Source organism: Capricornis sumatraensis, chromosome 20 (genome assembly GCF_032405125.1).
Source record: "Capricornis sumatraensis isolate serow.1 chromosome 20, serow.2, whole genome shotgun sequence".
NCBI classification, from domain to species: domain Eukaryota; kingdom Metazoa; phylum Chordata; class Mammalia; order Artiodactyla; family Bovidae; genus Capricornis; species Capricornis sumatraensis.
In genome coordinates this window covers 68885721-68899405 of record NC_091088.1, presented here as the reverse complement: position 1 = coordinate 68899405, position 13685 = coordinate 68885721, and the positions used below count along the sequence as shown (strand labels likewise).

General features: G+C 45.3%; 1 protein-coding gene across 1 annotated transcript; it reads right to left on the bottom strand.

Annotated features, from left to right (window-relative positions):
* Positions 1-2563: 2563 nt before the first annotated feature.
* ZNF582 (zinc finger protein 582) lies at positions 2564-10570 on the bottom strand. Its single transcript, XM_068993375.1, has 3 exons — positions 10471-10570; positions 10136-10231; positions 2564-3885 (listed from the first exon to the last, which is right to left on the bottom strand). Exons 1-3 carry the CDS (start codon positions 10502-10504, stop codon positions 2564-2566), a joined length of 1452 nt encoding a protein of 483 aa, XP_068849476.1. The 5' UTR covers positions 10505-10570.
* Between the last annotated feature and the right edge of the window lie 3115 nt (positions 10571-13685).

Genomic DNA, 13685 nt, shown 5'->3' with positions numbered 1-13685 from the left:
TGGGTTGCCATTTCCTTCTCCAGGGGATCTTCCCGACCCAGGGATTGAACCCTGGTCTCCCACATTGCAGGCAGACGCTTTACCATCTGAGCCACCAGGGAAGCCAGGTAAGGTGGTCTGATATTCCCATCTCTTGAAGAATATTGCATTCAAGCCACTGTAAAGTGAAAAAAATCCTAAATTGGACCATCCTAAGTTGGGGGCTATCTACACATACAGAGATGGAGATATCTGTATCTGCATACAGCTCTATCAGATCTATTTATCTCGATGTCAGTCAGCAGCAGTCTTTCTCTAAACACACAGAGACCTTCTCCTTGAACTAACTAGCTAGGCTTCTCCAGGTCCTCAAGGCTCCAATCTCGGGTTCTGTTCCTAACCCGTTGAGTCCAGTTTTACAAGAATTCTGCTGGATCAGTTTATCAAGACTCCCCACTCCTACCCCAACCCTTAACATCTTTTCACTCTCGACAGCCTTCAGCAAGAATCCTGTTAAGTCCATTTAGCCAGATTCTCCCTCATATCTTCGATGATTTGTCTTTGTTAACTGCACATCCAGTGATTCCCCACCTTGCTCTTTGACTATAAATTCCCACTTGTTATATTTGGAATGGAGCCAGTTTTGGACAAAGGCCTCTGGCCCTGTGGCAATAATTCCTGGGTAAAATGTGCCTTGAGAAACTTTAGATTCTATCCAGTATTGGTTTTCTTTGTCAATATTTTGGGGAAGACTCAGATATCGTGGATAATCCACACAATTACAATCTTCCTAGGGAAAATGCAAATTAAAAAAAAATTCAAAATTGCCCACAGCCATAAGTGGTTTCTGGGGTCTATGGATCCTATGTCAAGAATCTTCAAGAAGGCTGGGATCCGTTTGGGGCTGGACACGGGCCCCACTGCCATGGTTGCTGAGAAAGGTAGTGTCGAGGCAGAAGAGCTAAGACTTGCTCATCCCTCACCTCCCCCGAACCGCCAAATACCCTCCCCGCCACCCACAAAGAGCTCTGACCCAGCCCCGGGCTGAGTGGAACGTTGACTCCCACACGTATAAATAAATAATCGCTCTGAGACAAAAACCAAGCGAGGGTTCCTAGTAAGTTACTCAAAACAGTAGATACTTGCAGGCCACTTTCACCAATCATAATAAAGTAAAATTTGCAGCTGGTCATTTAGAATGCTTTCAGCTGCAAGTTTACAAAATATTCGATTGAGAGTAAGTTAAGCAATAAAGATTTATTTTTCTTATATAACAAAAGCATCAAACAGACAGTTCCAAATTGGCCCTGTAACTCCGTGTTGTTAGGGTCCTGGGTCAGCCTCTTTGAGGTCCTCTCTTTTCTGCTCTTGGTTCCAAGATGACTGCAACAGCTCCAGGCATCAGGTTCTCGGAGAAAGACGTTTAAAAGCAAGAAATGAAAGAGGGAGTCTTCCTACTATATCTGTCTCTTGTGAATGAGGACGATCTTTCCCTGAAGACCTGGTAGATCCCTAGAATATACTGGCCATACACTGGAACGGATGGGCCATCTTGAGCTGCAAAGGAGGCTGAAAATTGGCATCTGACATCTTCAGAGTCTAAGACAAGACACAGATGCTACCAACAGAATGGGAACTGGGTATGGCTGCTAGGTAGGCAACCAACCTGTTCTGTCTGTGACAAGTTATAAAAGATAATCCAAACAAACAACCTGAAAATTAAGAGACAGTCTCCTAAACTTAATTTCCCTTGGATCAGAGAGAAATAAAAACTGAGATTACTGTAGGATGTGTGCTGAGTCGGCTCAGTTGTGTCCGACTCTTTGTGACCCTATGGACTGTTAGCACATCAGGCTCCTCCGTTGATGGGATTATCCCGACAAGAATCCTGGAGCCAGTTGCTATGTCTTCTTCCAGGAGATCTTCCCAACTCAGGGCTGGAACTGGAGTCTCCTCCAGCTCCTGCATTGGCGGGTGGATTCTTTACCACTGAGCCACCTAGGAAGCCCCAGGAGAGAATGCAGGACAGCTACTTCCTATCTCCTCATTTTCTGCCTCTGTTTCCTATTGTCTATCATCAGGGCATTTGGTATTCTTTTCTGGCTTCTTAAATAGTACATTTAATATATTTGAGTACTATCTTCCCGGTTTTCATGTTTACATGCACTTAAAGGCATAAAAAACTTCTGAGTGGCTTCAGCCACACCCCACATTTCTTGGCATGTAAAACTCTCCTCTTTGTTTTCATTACCATCAGTGCTAACTGCGTGATTTAGTTTCTTGTTAACCCAGGAGTAATTTGGCGTGTTTTGTTTTCGAATTTCCAAGAAAACTCACTTTTGGCTATTGCTGAAACTATTACACTGTGGTGAGAAAATGTAACTTTGGAATGTGTTAGAGACAAAATTTTCTCCAACCTATCTGTCTTTGACAATCATGGTCTAAAAAAGTTGCACCCATATAATTTTTCTTCAACATGAATTTTATTACTCAGGATAAAAGAAAGCTCTGAATAAAGGAATTCTCACTTGCATGACATCCTTCAAGTCTTTCTCCAAGATATAAAGAGTAAGTTGTGATTAGCCTAAGCTAATGGACTCTTCCCATTCTTTCCATTCATATGATTGCTTGCTAACATAAATTCTCTGATGATTAATAAGGGGTAAGTGCTGATGGAAGGCTTTTCCACATTTATTAAATTCACTTGTGTTTCTATATCATGCATTCTCTGATGTTGAATGGTAGCTGAATCGTCACTTAAAGTCCTCCCATGTTCCTTATATTCATAGGGCTTTTCCTCAGTATGAATTACCTGATGTTGAATCAGTTGTGAGCAGTGGCTGAAGGCTTTCCCACATTCCCTGCATTCATATGGCTTCTCACCTGTATGAATTCTGTAATGTACAGTAAGATGGGAGACCCGTTTGAAAGCCCTACCACATACCTTACATTGGTAGGGTTTCTCTCCTGTGTGAATTCTCTGATGTTGCTTAAGTTGTGAGCTCACCCTAAAGGCCTTGCCACATGCCTTACATTCATAGGGTTTCTCACCGGTATGAATTCTCTGATGTCGAATGAGAGTTGAGCCTTGATTAAAGGCCTTCCCACATTCTTTACACTCATAGAGTTTCTTGCCAGTGTGAATAGTCTGATGTTGAATCAGCTGAGAGCGATGACTAAAGGCTTTCCCACATTCCTTGCATGCATAGGGTTTTTCGCCAGTATGAATTCTATAATGCACTTTAAGATGTGAGATCCGATTGAAAGCCTTGCCACACTCCTTACACTGATAGGGTTTCTCACCAGTATGAATTCGTTGATGTTCAATCAACTGTGAGCTTCGACTAAAGGCCTTTGCACAATCCTTACATTCATAAGGTTTCTCACCAGTATGAACTCGCTGATGTTGTATGAAATTTGAACCAGAATTGAAGGCCTTTCCACATTCCTTACACTCATATGGTTTCTTGCCAGAATGAATATTCTCATGCTGAATTAGTCGTGAACCGTATTTAAAGGCCTTCCCACATTCCTTGCATTTATAGGGCTTCTCATTAGTCTGAATCCCCTGATGATTAATAAGGAAGTCCTCTTGCCAGAAGTCTTTTGTACATTCATTATATCCATAGGGTTTTTCTCTGGTATGAATTTCCTGATAAAAAGTAAGGGGTGCTGGCTGGTCAAAAGTGGGTATTTCTTCATTCTCGATTATCATTTGACTCAGATGTCCATCTGGATTTCCCTCGTCCCTGTCAGAATGACTTCTGCATTCCCAGTCATCTTGGAATCTTGAGCACTCAAGACTGTAGCTGGTAAGGCTTTCCATTATCTCCCACGGGGGTGACTGTACTTCGAAACTCTGCCGCTTTGGAGAGAATACCTTAGTATCGTACCTGGACTTCAGCACTGAAAAAGAACAAAACAAGCATGTGTGTGTTTTTCCTTTTCCAGAAAAAGGAACTTCGGTAGTAAACATTGGAAAGTTGAGACTCAAGATAATATCTGTATGCTCTTGAATGTGATTAAGAATTTAGAAAATGGACAAATAGAACAGAGAGAGAGGAAATACCATAAACTGAGGTGAATGAGGTAATCAGAGAAATCATTAAGAATAGTTCTAAAATGTTAACGTGGAGCAGAATCACTGCTGAACCATGGTTTTAAAAAATGAATGTTTCTGTGAAACCCTAGAAGAGAAAAACATAAGAGTAACAGAAAGCAAATCATTTGTTGCTTGTGGCCGGGGGTACGAATGACTGCGTGGGAAGGAGCACAGAGGAGCTTTTCAGGGAGATGAACATTTGTCTTGTCTGTGGTCGTGGTCGTGTAAGTGTGTACCTTTGTCTATAGTCATTAAAATATGCTTAAAATGCAGGCATTTCATTTGCTGTAAATTGTACATCAATAAAGTGGATATTTAAAAACGATAGAGAGGGTTGACTAGATACTTCTCTGGCCAGAGGAATGAGATGGTGCATCTGCGTGACGGGGCGTGGTGTACAGCAGGGATTGTTTTCACATGTCCAGTGGAAGACACAGCTGTGGTCTTCTGCTGTGGCGCTTTCTGTCCCTGACATTTAGCTGAACACCACAGCTACAGCTACTGTCAGCTGGACCAGTCTCTCCTGGACTTTCCTGTTGCCTAAAAGTGACCTGGGAAAAAGGAGAGCCTTGTTCCTTGTTTGGAAGATTAGGCCCAAATTGAATGAGGTGGCCTCTTCCAGAGCATATTCTTTGCTGGTTATTCAAACTGCAAGGGAGGGCTGAATGGTGTTGCTGAACTTGATTCGTGTACCTGGCACATGATTTCCACTGCAGTAGCCTATTTTACTGCAATCATGGAAATCAGTCCCATTCGGCTAATAAAGAATTGGTTGCTGCTTCATGCAGGGAACTATGGGGAAAGTAAATGGGTGCTTTTGAATGTGTTCATGAAGTATATGAGAAAGCCAAAGAAGACTTTATAGGGGGCATGTCTGCTTCTTATGGTAGCATATCAGAGACCACTATTCATTTGTTTTTTGTGTGAAGTTATTAAGCAAAAACTACTAGAATAAAAAATTACTTTGACAATACAGATGAAAAGTTTGTAAAAGAAGTATCAATTTTGTGGGAATGATGCTGCTGTCGCCTCAAAAATCTGTACCACAACCACAGTGTATGCATACACACGAAGCTGTAATTATAAGACTATGTGAAAAGATCAGACACCACGTTTCGTTTTTCAAGAGGGAAGCTCTCTTCATGGGTCTCTGCACTGTGCTCTAACAGCTGTGGGAAGGCAGAGTCTAAACACTGCCATTGTAATGACCACCTACGTATCCGTGGTCCATCTACTCAGTGGTCAGCAACATCTGGCTGCCATCGTATAAAGAAGAAGAACTGAAAGACTGCAGTGGCCGTGGACTATTACAGCCAGCCTGGTGGACAGAAGAAAGTGAGTTTGGGATCATGTAACTATGCCCAAGTGGAAGTCTGGTTTTAGGAATTAAAGTGATCACACATTATTGGTGTTCTGGGCAATGTGGGAAAAAAAAAACCAGAACAGCTGTCTCTAAGGACATGCCACTGAAAGCACGCCTCCCTCCAAACTGCTGCATATGCCGTCAAGGCAGCTGACACAGATGAGTGATGGCAGAGTACAGTGTTTGTTCCATGAGCACTTCTGCACTCATGTAAATTAAGCTGTCTCTAATCATATACTGTGAAGTGACTTTACAAAGAGAGCCCTGATTTTCCAACTTTCAGCTTCTCTTCTCCTTGTAAAGTTGCAAAATAGCAAAAATGATAGTGAGGTCCTCTGTATTAGTTTTACATTTTCCTGACAAGATCTGGTGCAGTTTTTTAATTTAGCATTAGTAGATGCTGTTTCTGACAACCAATGAGGTGATGTCTAAAAAGCTTATGGACAGTTTTATGGTTTTGTTTTGGTTGGTTTCCTCAAATGGAACCTTAAAGGATCCTGAACGGCCAAAACAATCTTGAAAAGGAAGAACAAAGTTGGAGGCCTCTCTCACTTCCAACTTCAAAACATGTTAAAAGAGCTACAGTAATCGAAACTGTGGAACTGCCATAAAGGAAGGTATTTACGCCGTGGAACACAATGGGGACAGCAGAAATACACTCATACATACAGTCAAACGATCTTTAACAAGGGTGCCAAGGCCACACCCTGAGGAAAAGACAAGCTCTTCAACAAATAGGGCTGAGGAAACTGGATATCCACGTGCAAAAGAAAGGAGGACCCCAACCTTACATCAGATGAAACAGCTCAAAATGGATTAAAGACCTACACCTAAGATATGAAGCTCCTAGAAGAAAACAAGGGAAAAGCTTCAGGACCCCGCGTCTGACAGAACGGGACAGAGCATCTACAAAGCACGTATCTGTAGAGGGTCACATACAGACAGTACAAAGAACTAGAACGCAACGAAAAAATGACCTGACTTTAAAATGGGCAAAGGGTCCGAATAGACATTTCTCCAAAGAACACATACAGATGGCCAACAGGCGTGAGATTCAGTATTCAGAGTTTGGTATTAGCAAATCTATTCATGTAATCCATATTTTATAGATTGAAAGAAAAAAAAAATGAAAAAGTCGATGCTTCTTTAAGCGAAGAAAATATCTCTATGTCATTCCTATGGCTGATATTATGCTTAATAAAAGTTACTAAAAATATTCCTGTTAAAGTTAAGATTAGTATGTAAAACCCTTCTTAATACTGTTCTGGGGGTACTACATAATCAGCATCCTAGTCAGGCAAGAGAAAAAAACCTGTAAGATAGAAAAATGTAAAAACATCACCATTTGCAGATATATCTATATTATATATATATAATCAAATGCTTGGAAAGCTCAAGAGTTTCATAAAAATCTGTCATAAATAATGAGAAAATTCAATTAATTGGGTCAGCTACAAAATTCATCTGAAGATGTGACTAGCTTTTGTCATATTAGAAAATAACCAGTTGGAGTAGAATATAGATGAATGCTGTATTAATCCATATTATAGATTATGCCATTTTCAACAGCAATAAATATAAACTACCTAGGAATAAATGTAATAAGACATACAAAATCGAGGAAGAAAATGTGAAAATCTTCATCAGATATGGTCATAAAGGAAGGGAAAAGCCTGTCATGTTCTTCAATAGGATAAAATCAGTTTTCTCTTAATCTATAAATTTACAGTGATTACAGTAAGGAAAAAATGCATGATTTTTTTGAAAGCAAATATTCTGATTCTAAGGTTTAGATAGAAACGTAAATGAGAACAGCCAGGAAAATTCTGAAAAACAAGAATGAAGAGGGACTAATACCAGATATATAATACATTTAAACTGTTAATAAATTAAAACAGTAATGGTATAGACACATGGTTAGAGATTCATGGGCTACAAGAGAAAGTCCAAAAATAGATTCAGATAGCAGATGATAAAGCAGATGGCAAAGCTGGCTTTCTACAGCAGTGATGGGGAGATAAACTGATAAATGCCGCTTGAACAACTGGATAATCTGGACAGTAACGTGACATCACATCGCACAGTAGGAAAATTCAATATGGATAGTACAGTTCATCGTAAATAAGCTAGAAAAAAATCACAGCAGACTCCTAGCCTTTTGAAAGGGTGAAGTTCTCTTTAAATATGACACAAACCCACAGGACGAAGGAGTAAACAAGCTGAGCACCCCACACACTCTGTCAAAACTCAGATGAGAAAGCAAAAATCCGGCCCCGGGTGCTCTTGGTGTGGTAGGTGGAATAACAGCCTCCCCGACGCCCGTGCCCTAATTCCCGGAGCCTGAACGTGTTAGGCGTGTGCCCCCTCTCCCCACGCTCATCCCACACCTGACCTCACTCACGCCCAGGGGTCATGCTGGCCGCTTAACGTCCCATTTCAAATTCTCTTAGAGTGCACTGTACGTCGCAGAAACTGTTTCTGGACATGATTTTGCTCCCGTGTCACACGGTGGCTTTGAGTCTCATCAGGGAAGATTTGTGCGCACATGAATGCATACACACACACCCACACCCACACATACACCACGTACACACACACCCACGCCCGCACATACACCCCCTCGGGAACATCTGGTAATGTCTGGAGACATTTTTGGCTTTACAACCGAGGGGAGGCCAGGGAGGCTGCTAAACATCCTGCCGTGCATAGAATGACATCCCCTCCTCCCGCCTCAACTAGCTCCCCGACGAAGAACTATCCCACCGCTGAGGCTGAGAAACCCCCATCCAGAGCAGGAGCACCCCAGGCAAAGGAGAGCTGGGGACAAAGCCTCAAAACTGGGATCCGCTTGATGCGTCGAAGCCGGCATGGGTGGACTCGCACTGTCCGCTCTCATGCCCCTACCGCAGAGCTGAGTAGCTGTGACACAGACCAGATAGCTGGCAAAACCTGAAAGACGTCCTGTCTGGACCTTGGAAGACACCTGCCAAACTCTATGTGAATGGAACAGCAAGAGAGCTGGTGTGGCTGTAACGGAGCAAGCAACGTGGGGCGGTGCGAGATGGAATCAGGGCGGAGGCAGGCGGCAGATTACAGAGAGCACCTCAGGCCGACAGAAGTCGCTGGGATACTGAAAGCGGCCTATTCGGCACTGTGCACTAGGGCAGCCCCTAGCTGCTCACGGCTGCTCAGCATCTAAAGTGTGGCGTGGGCAGCTGTGACATAGAATGTTACTTTTCATCTTAGTTAAAAGTTGTCGTTAAAAGCCACAGCACAAATGGCTGATGGCTACAGTATAGGCACAGAGCCTTCTAGGCCATGGGATCGATTCGGGCTTGTCTCTTGAGTGAGACAGGAAGCCGTGGGCAAGCTGTGAGCAGAGACGTAATACACCCTCGCTGAAGACTGAGAAGGGCTTCCCAGGTGGCACAGGGGTAGAGAATCCGCTTCCCAGTGCAGGAGACACAGATGTGGGCCCGAGCCTTGGGTCAGGAAAAGCCCTGGGATAGGGAATGGCAGCCCACTCCAGTATCCTTGCCTGGAGAATCCCAGGACAGAGGAGCCCGGCGGGCTCTAGCGCACGGGGCTGCAAAGAGCCGGTCACGACTGAGCACGGACGAATACACGCACACACGCGCACACACAGAGGAGCCCCGCCCAACACACACACACAGAGGAGCCACACACAGACACACACGTGTAACAGTACTGTCTGACATCAGAAAATGTGCACACAGCACGCATTCACACTCTGGCTGCTGTGTGGAGACCGCCCGGCGGTGGACAAGAGTGGACGCAGAGTCGGGGGAGGGGCCGCTGCAGCTCCAAGTGGTGGGGAGAGCGGGAGACAGCAGTGTTGCTTGTTGGTGAGACGTGCTTAGATTCTGGGTCTACTCCGAGGTAGCGCTAACAGGGTCTGCTGACAGACTGAATACGTGTGTGAGAGGGAAAAGTCAGGGATGCCTCAGCAGTTTTTGACTTAAGCAAGTCGGGTAGAGTCCCCTAGCCCTGATGTGCAGAAGAAACGGGGAGGGGTATACCTGTCAGGAACGACCAAGGACTCCCTTTGGGACGTCAGTTCCAGGTGTCTGGTGGACATCCAAGTGGAGCTGACAGGATACAGGTATCGAGTTCAAGCGAGAAGCTGAAGCTGAAGGCAGTAATTCGTGATAAAGAACTGTATCCGGTGATGGAAACATTCTGTATCTGCACTGTCCAGTAGAGTAGCCACCAGCCACAAAGTAGCTGCTGGACATCTGGAACGCGTCAGGTGCAACCGAGGTGCTGAATTGGGAAATGGACATAACTGTAGGGAATTCCCCGGTGGCCCAGTGTTGGGACCCCCACGCTTTCACTGCCGAGGGCCTGGGTGCGACATCTAGTCGGGGCCCGAAGATTCCACAAGCCTGGAGGCGTAGCCAAAAAAAAACGTATCTACTTATAGTGAATTTAAATCTCCACGGCCATGTGTGGCCAGTGGCTCCTCAGCCAGCACAGGTGTGAACGGTGTGTATCGTGCAGTCCTGGAGAAGGCCTTGGGGAACAGACATACGCAGCAGAGGCCCAGGTCCGAGCCCGGGTGCTCCAGCTTGTACTGAAGGTGAGCTCCAACGCAAAGTGCCTGCCGCCTCGTCAGCCCGCTGGGCAGTCAACCACACTGCGTTCTCTCTTCCCACACACGCCTCACTCACCTGGGCACAAGCCTCCTGTCGCCACTTCCTCCACCATCCAGGGCTCTTTGCCTTGCTCCAGGAAGGAGATCACATCAGGTTTGGAAATGGCAAGACCTGGACGTAACAGAAAAACATGCCAGCCGGTTATGCTGTGGGGCCTCAGAATTCAGATCCAGGGTCAACAAGCAGGACAGGCAAGAAAGCCCAAGGAATAGAAGAGTCACAGGAAGGTGGGGACAGACGCAGCCTCAGGCCAAGCAGCTGCCCTTTAACCACTCAAAAGACCCTCGACATCGACAAGGAACCCATGTGGCCCCGGGTAACCTCCAAAGTAACTGACCGCACCGCCTTACCCAGTGAGACCAGGTTGCTATAGGTCTCCAACATCACGTCTCTGTACAAATCCCTCTGAGTGGGTGCCAGCTGTTCCCATTCTTCTTGGGAGAAGACTACGGCCACATCCCTGAATAAGTCTGAGCCCTGGAACAACAGGCAGGTATGCTATAAGCATATTTCAAGGAAACATTTCTCCATGGGATGAGAGGTGATGGAGGAGGTCTCTGCAGGAATGGGGAGTCCTGGTGAAAAATAAGGCTGGGGCTGGGGGCACCTGACGTGCCAGGTGACAGGAAAAGATGAGCACAGGTGAAAGAGAGGTTCAAGTATTCTTGAACTTTCCTTTTTACTACAAACCAAAGCTCGTGTACTCGGGTCTCAGAGGAAAATTAAATCCAGCCAAATCGAGTCTTCCCGGTTAGGACAGTGTAGTCGAGCATACTGCCCACCCTGTGCTTGAAACGCGATCAACTCTCTGCGTGAGGCCTGTCATCTGTACTTCTATGGAGTAACAGGAACAGAATCCAACAATTTTTGGGTAGTCTTTCCTCAAAATATTTTAGTAAAAGAAATACTTCATATCTTGTGCACGCTCAGTCGTGTCTGACTCTTCGTGACCCCATGGACTGTAGCCCCCCAGGCTCCTCTGTCCATGGACTTTTTCAGGCAAGAAAAAAACTGTCCGCAACTTTTTCAGGCATGGTTTGCCATTTCCTCCTCCAGGGGAATCTTCCTGACCCAGGGATGGAACCCATGTCTCCTGCATTGGCAGGTGGACTCTTTACCACTGAGCCACCTGGGAAGCCAGGTGTTTTATCTTAGAAAACAGAATTTTCGTTTGTTAAGAACGGCTTGAAGACATAGGCTCATCATTATATGAAAACGTGTCACACAAATTTTTCCTTATGGGAAAAATCTCGAATGATTACTTTTATTAGCTGCATAATTTACTATCAAGTGAAATAACTGATTCAACCATTCTTTTACTTTGGATGCAGAGGTCTCTCAGGTCTTTCTGCTCTTTCAAAACTATGACTATCCAGATTCGGAGCAATGCATCCATCTAACTGACTGTCTTACAGTCCCAGCTCGGCACTGCGCTTGCTCTTAAGCTGAAGAAGATGGTGGAGAATGATCGAGATTCAGATGCTGTGTTCAGCCTCAAACTGGACCTTACTGCGGGCATTTAAGCTCATAGATGCCCAGATAAACTTCAGTTACACACCCAGCTGTCAGTACAGGAGATGGTGACCCCACACTGAAATTGAGCCCAACCAATACCAACTCCCCTGATTTTGTGTGTGTGATCTCTCATCAGTATTCATCTCCATTTCATCAAATCTCAGTTTTTGTAAGGGATGTTCTCATTTTATATAAGGAAATGGATTTCTTCTCCCTCTGGCCTCCCAGCAGAATACCAAGCCATCAGAAGACAGAATGAATCCACGTGGGCACTGGTCAGTGTGGATGGGGCCAAGGGGGAGGGAACCTCTGAGAAGCAGATTCTTGGATGGAACCCAGGTGGGAAACTTCCGGATAAGGAAAACAAATATTTACATGATTTGAAAACTCACGAGGGACATGACTGTCAGGATTTCATGGGCTGCTGCGTCCTCCTCTTGGTTTGCCTCTTGGGGAAGGGCAGAGTCCTGAAATAGACCTGAGGGGGGAAAGAGCAATCATATGAGAGGCCAGGCTTGCCTCACAGCTCCCAGAAACTGCGCAGTGACAGTGCCCACCTCTCCTTCCCACTCCCCAATTACAGGGAGCCTTTCCCAGCTCCACCTTGGCACTGATGATGCGATCTGAGGTGGGGATGCACAGACCTGGTCCAACGACAGAATCGGGTCCCTGGGACAAGGAAGGCTGTCCTAGGGCCAGGGAGCACAGCCTGCCTGATCTGCTCAGTGAAAGCTTCCCAGAGCCAAATCGTTTAATACTCTCGTGCCCACACTGTAACACCTTCAGTGGTCTCCCTGGCTCTTAACCTAACTTTCTAATTAATAAAGAACCCTACAGCCCTACCTAATGTTTGGCAGGCACCATTTTGCAGACCCTGCCTTGAGTCAACAGATGTTTGCAGTGGGCAAATTAGATGGGGCAGCCCCAGTACTCCACCATAAATAAGCCTCTGCACAGAGATGTAAGTGAGCGAAGCTTTGGGCACAGTATTTGCTGAAAAACAGAATCAAGATTAGTACATAACAGTTCACAAGTAGGCGAGTGGTTGAATCATATGATGGATGTCAAGAAACTATCTAAAGTCATGTGGGACAACATCAACCCACAGATATGTTTGCAACTGGATCCCTTCAATGGCACCCCACTCCAGCGCTCTCGCCTGGAAAATCCCATGGGCGGAAGAGCCTGGTGGGCTGCAGTCCATGGGGTCACTAAGAGTCGGACACAACTGAGCGACTTCGCTTTCACTTTTCACTTTCATGCATTGGAGAAGGAAATGGCAACCCACTCCAATATTCTTGCCTGGAGAATCTCAGGGATGGGGGAGCCTGGTGGGCTGCCGTCTATAGGGTCACACAGAGTCAGACACGACTGAAGCAACTTAGCAGCAGCAACATTCAGCAATAGAAGTCAAACCCACCCACCTACTGACAGGCAGGCTAACACTGCCTGCCTGTCACTAAACTGGAATGGAAAACATCCAAGTATTAAGAATGATGCCATCTAACCACTTCCTGAGTTCATCAGTAAAACAGTAGTATTTTATAGAAGAGCTTAGGACATTGCCCAACATGTAACAAATACTTAGTTCTTAATGTGTAAACGGAATAATGATTTTGTTTAGTCGCTAACTAGCATATGACTCTTGCGACCCATGGACTGTAGCCCACCAGGCCCCTCTGTCCATGGGATTCTCCAGGCAAGAATACTGGAGTGGGTTGCCATTTCCTTCTCCAGGGGAATCTTCCCCAACCAGGATCAAACCCGTGTCTCCCACATTACAGGTGGATTCTTTACCCCTGAGCTATCGGGGAAGCCCACTGTTCCTTAATATCATGTAGAAGGACGTTTTCCTTATGACAACTTTCTTTAAAGCATTATTTGTACTCGCTGTAACTATTTCATTACAGGGGTGGCCCGTGATTTACTCAGCCATCTTCCCATGAATGTACCATGGAAGTGAAAGTCGCTCAGTTGTGTCCAACTCTTTGGGACCCCATGGACTATACAGTCCATGGAATTCTCCAGGCCAGAATACTGGAGGGGGTTC

What these genes read in the sequence shown, in the direction of transcription:
- ZNF582 (XM_068993375.1), bottom strand. Translation starts at nt 10,504, where the DNA reads ATGTTGGAGACCTATAGCAACCTGGTCTCACTGG. An exon ending in TAGCAACCTGGTCTCACTGG is followed by an intron (nt 10,232 to 10,470) that starts GTAAGGCGGTGC and finishes TGTTACGTCCAG; the next exon opens with GTCTTGCCATTTCCAAACCT. An exon ending in GACAGGAGGCTTGTGCCCAG is followed by an intron (nt 3,886 to 10,135) that starts GTGAGTGAGGCG and finishes GTTCTTTTTCAG; the next exon opens with TGCTGAAGTCCAGGTACGAT.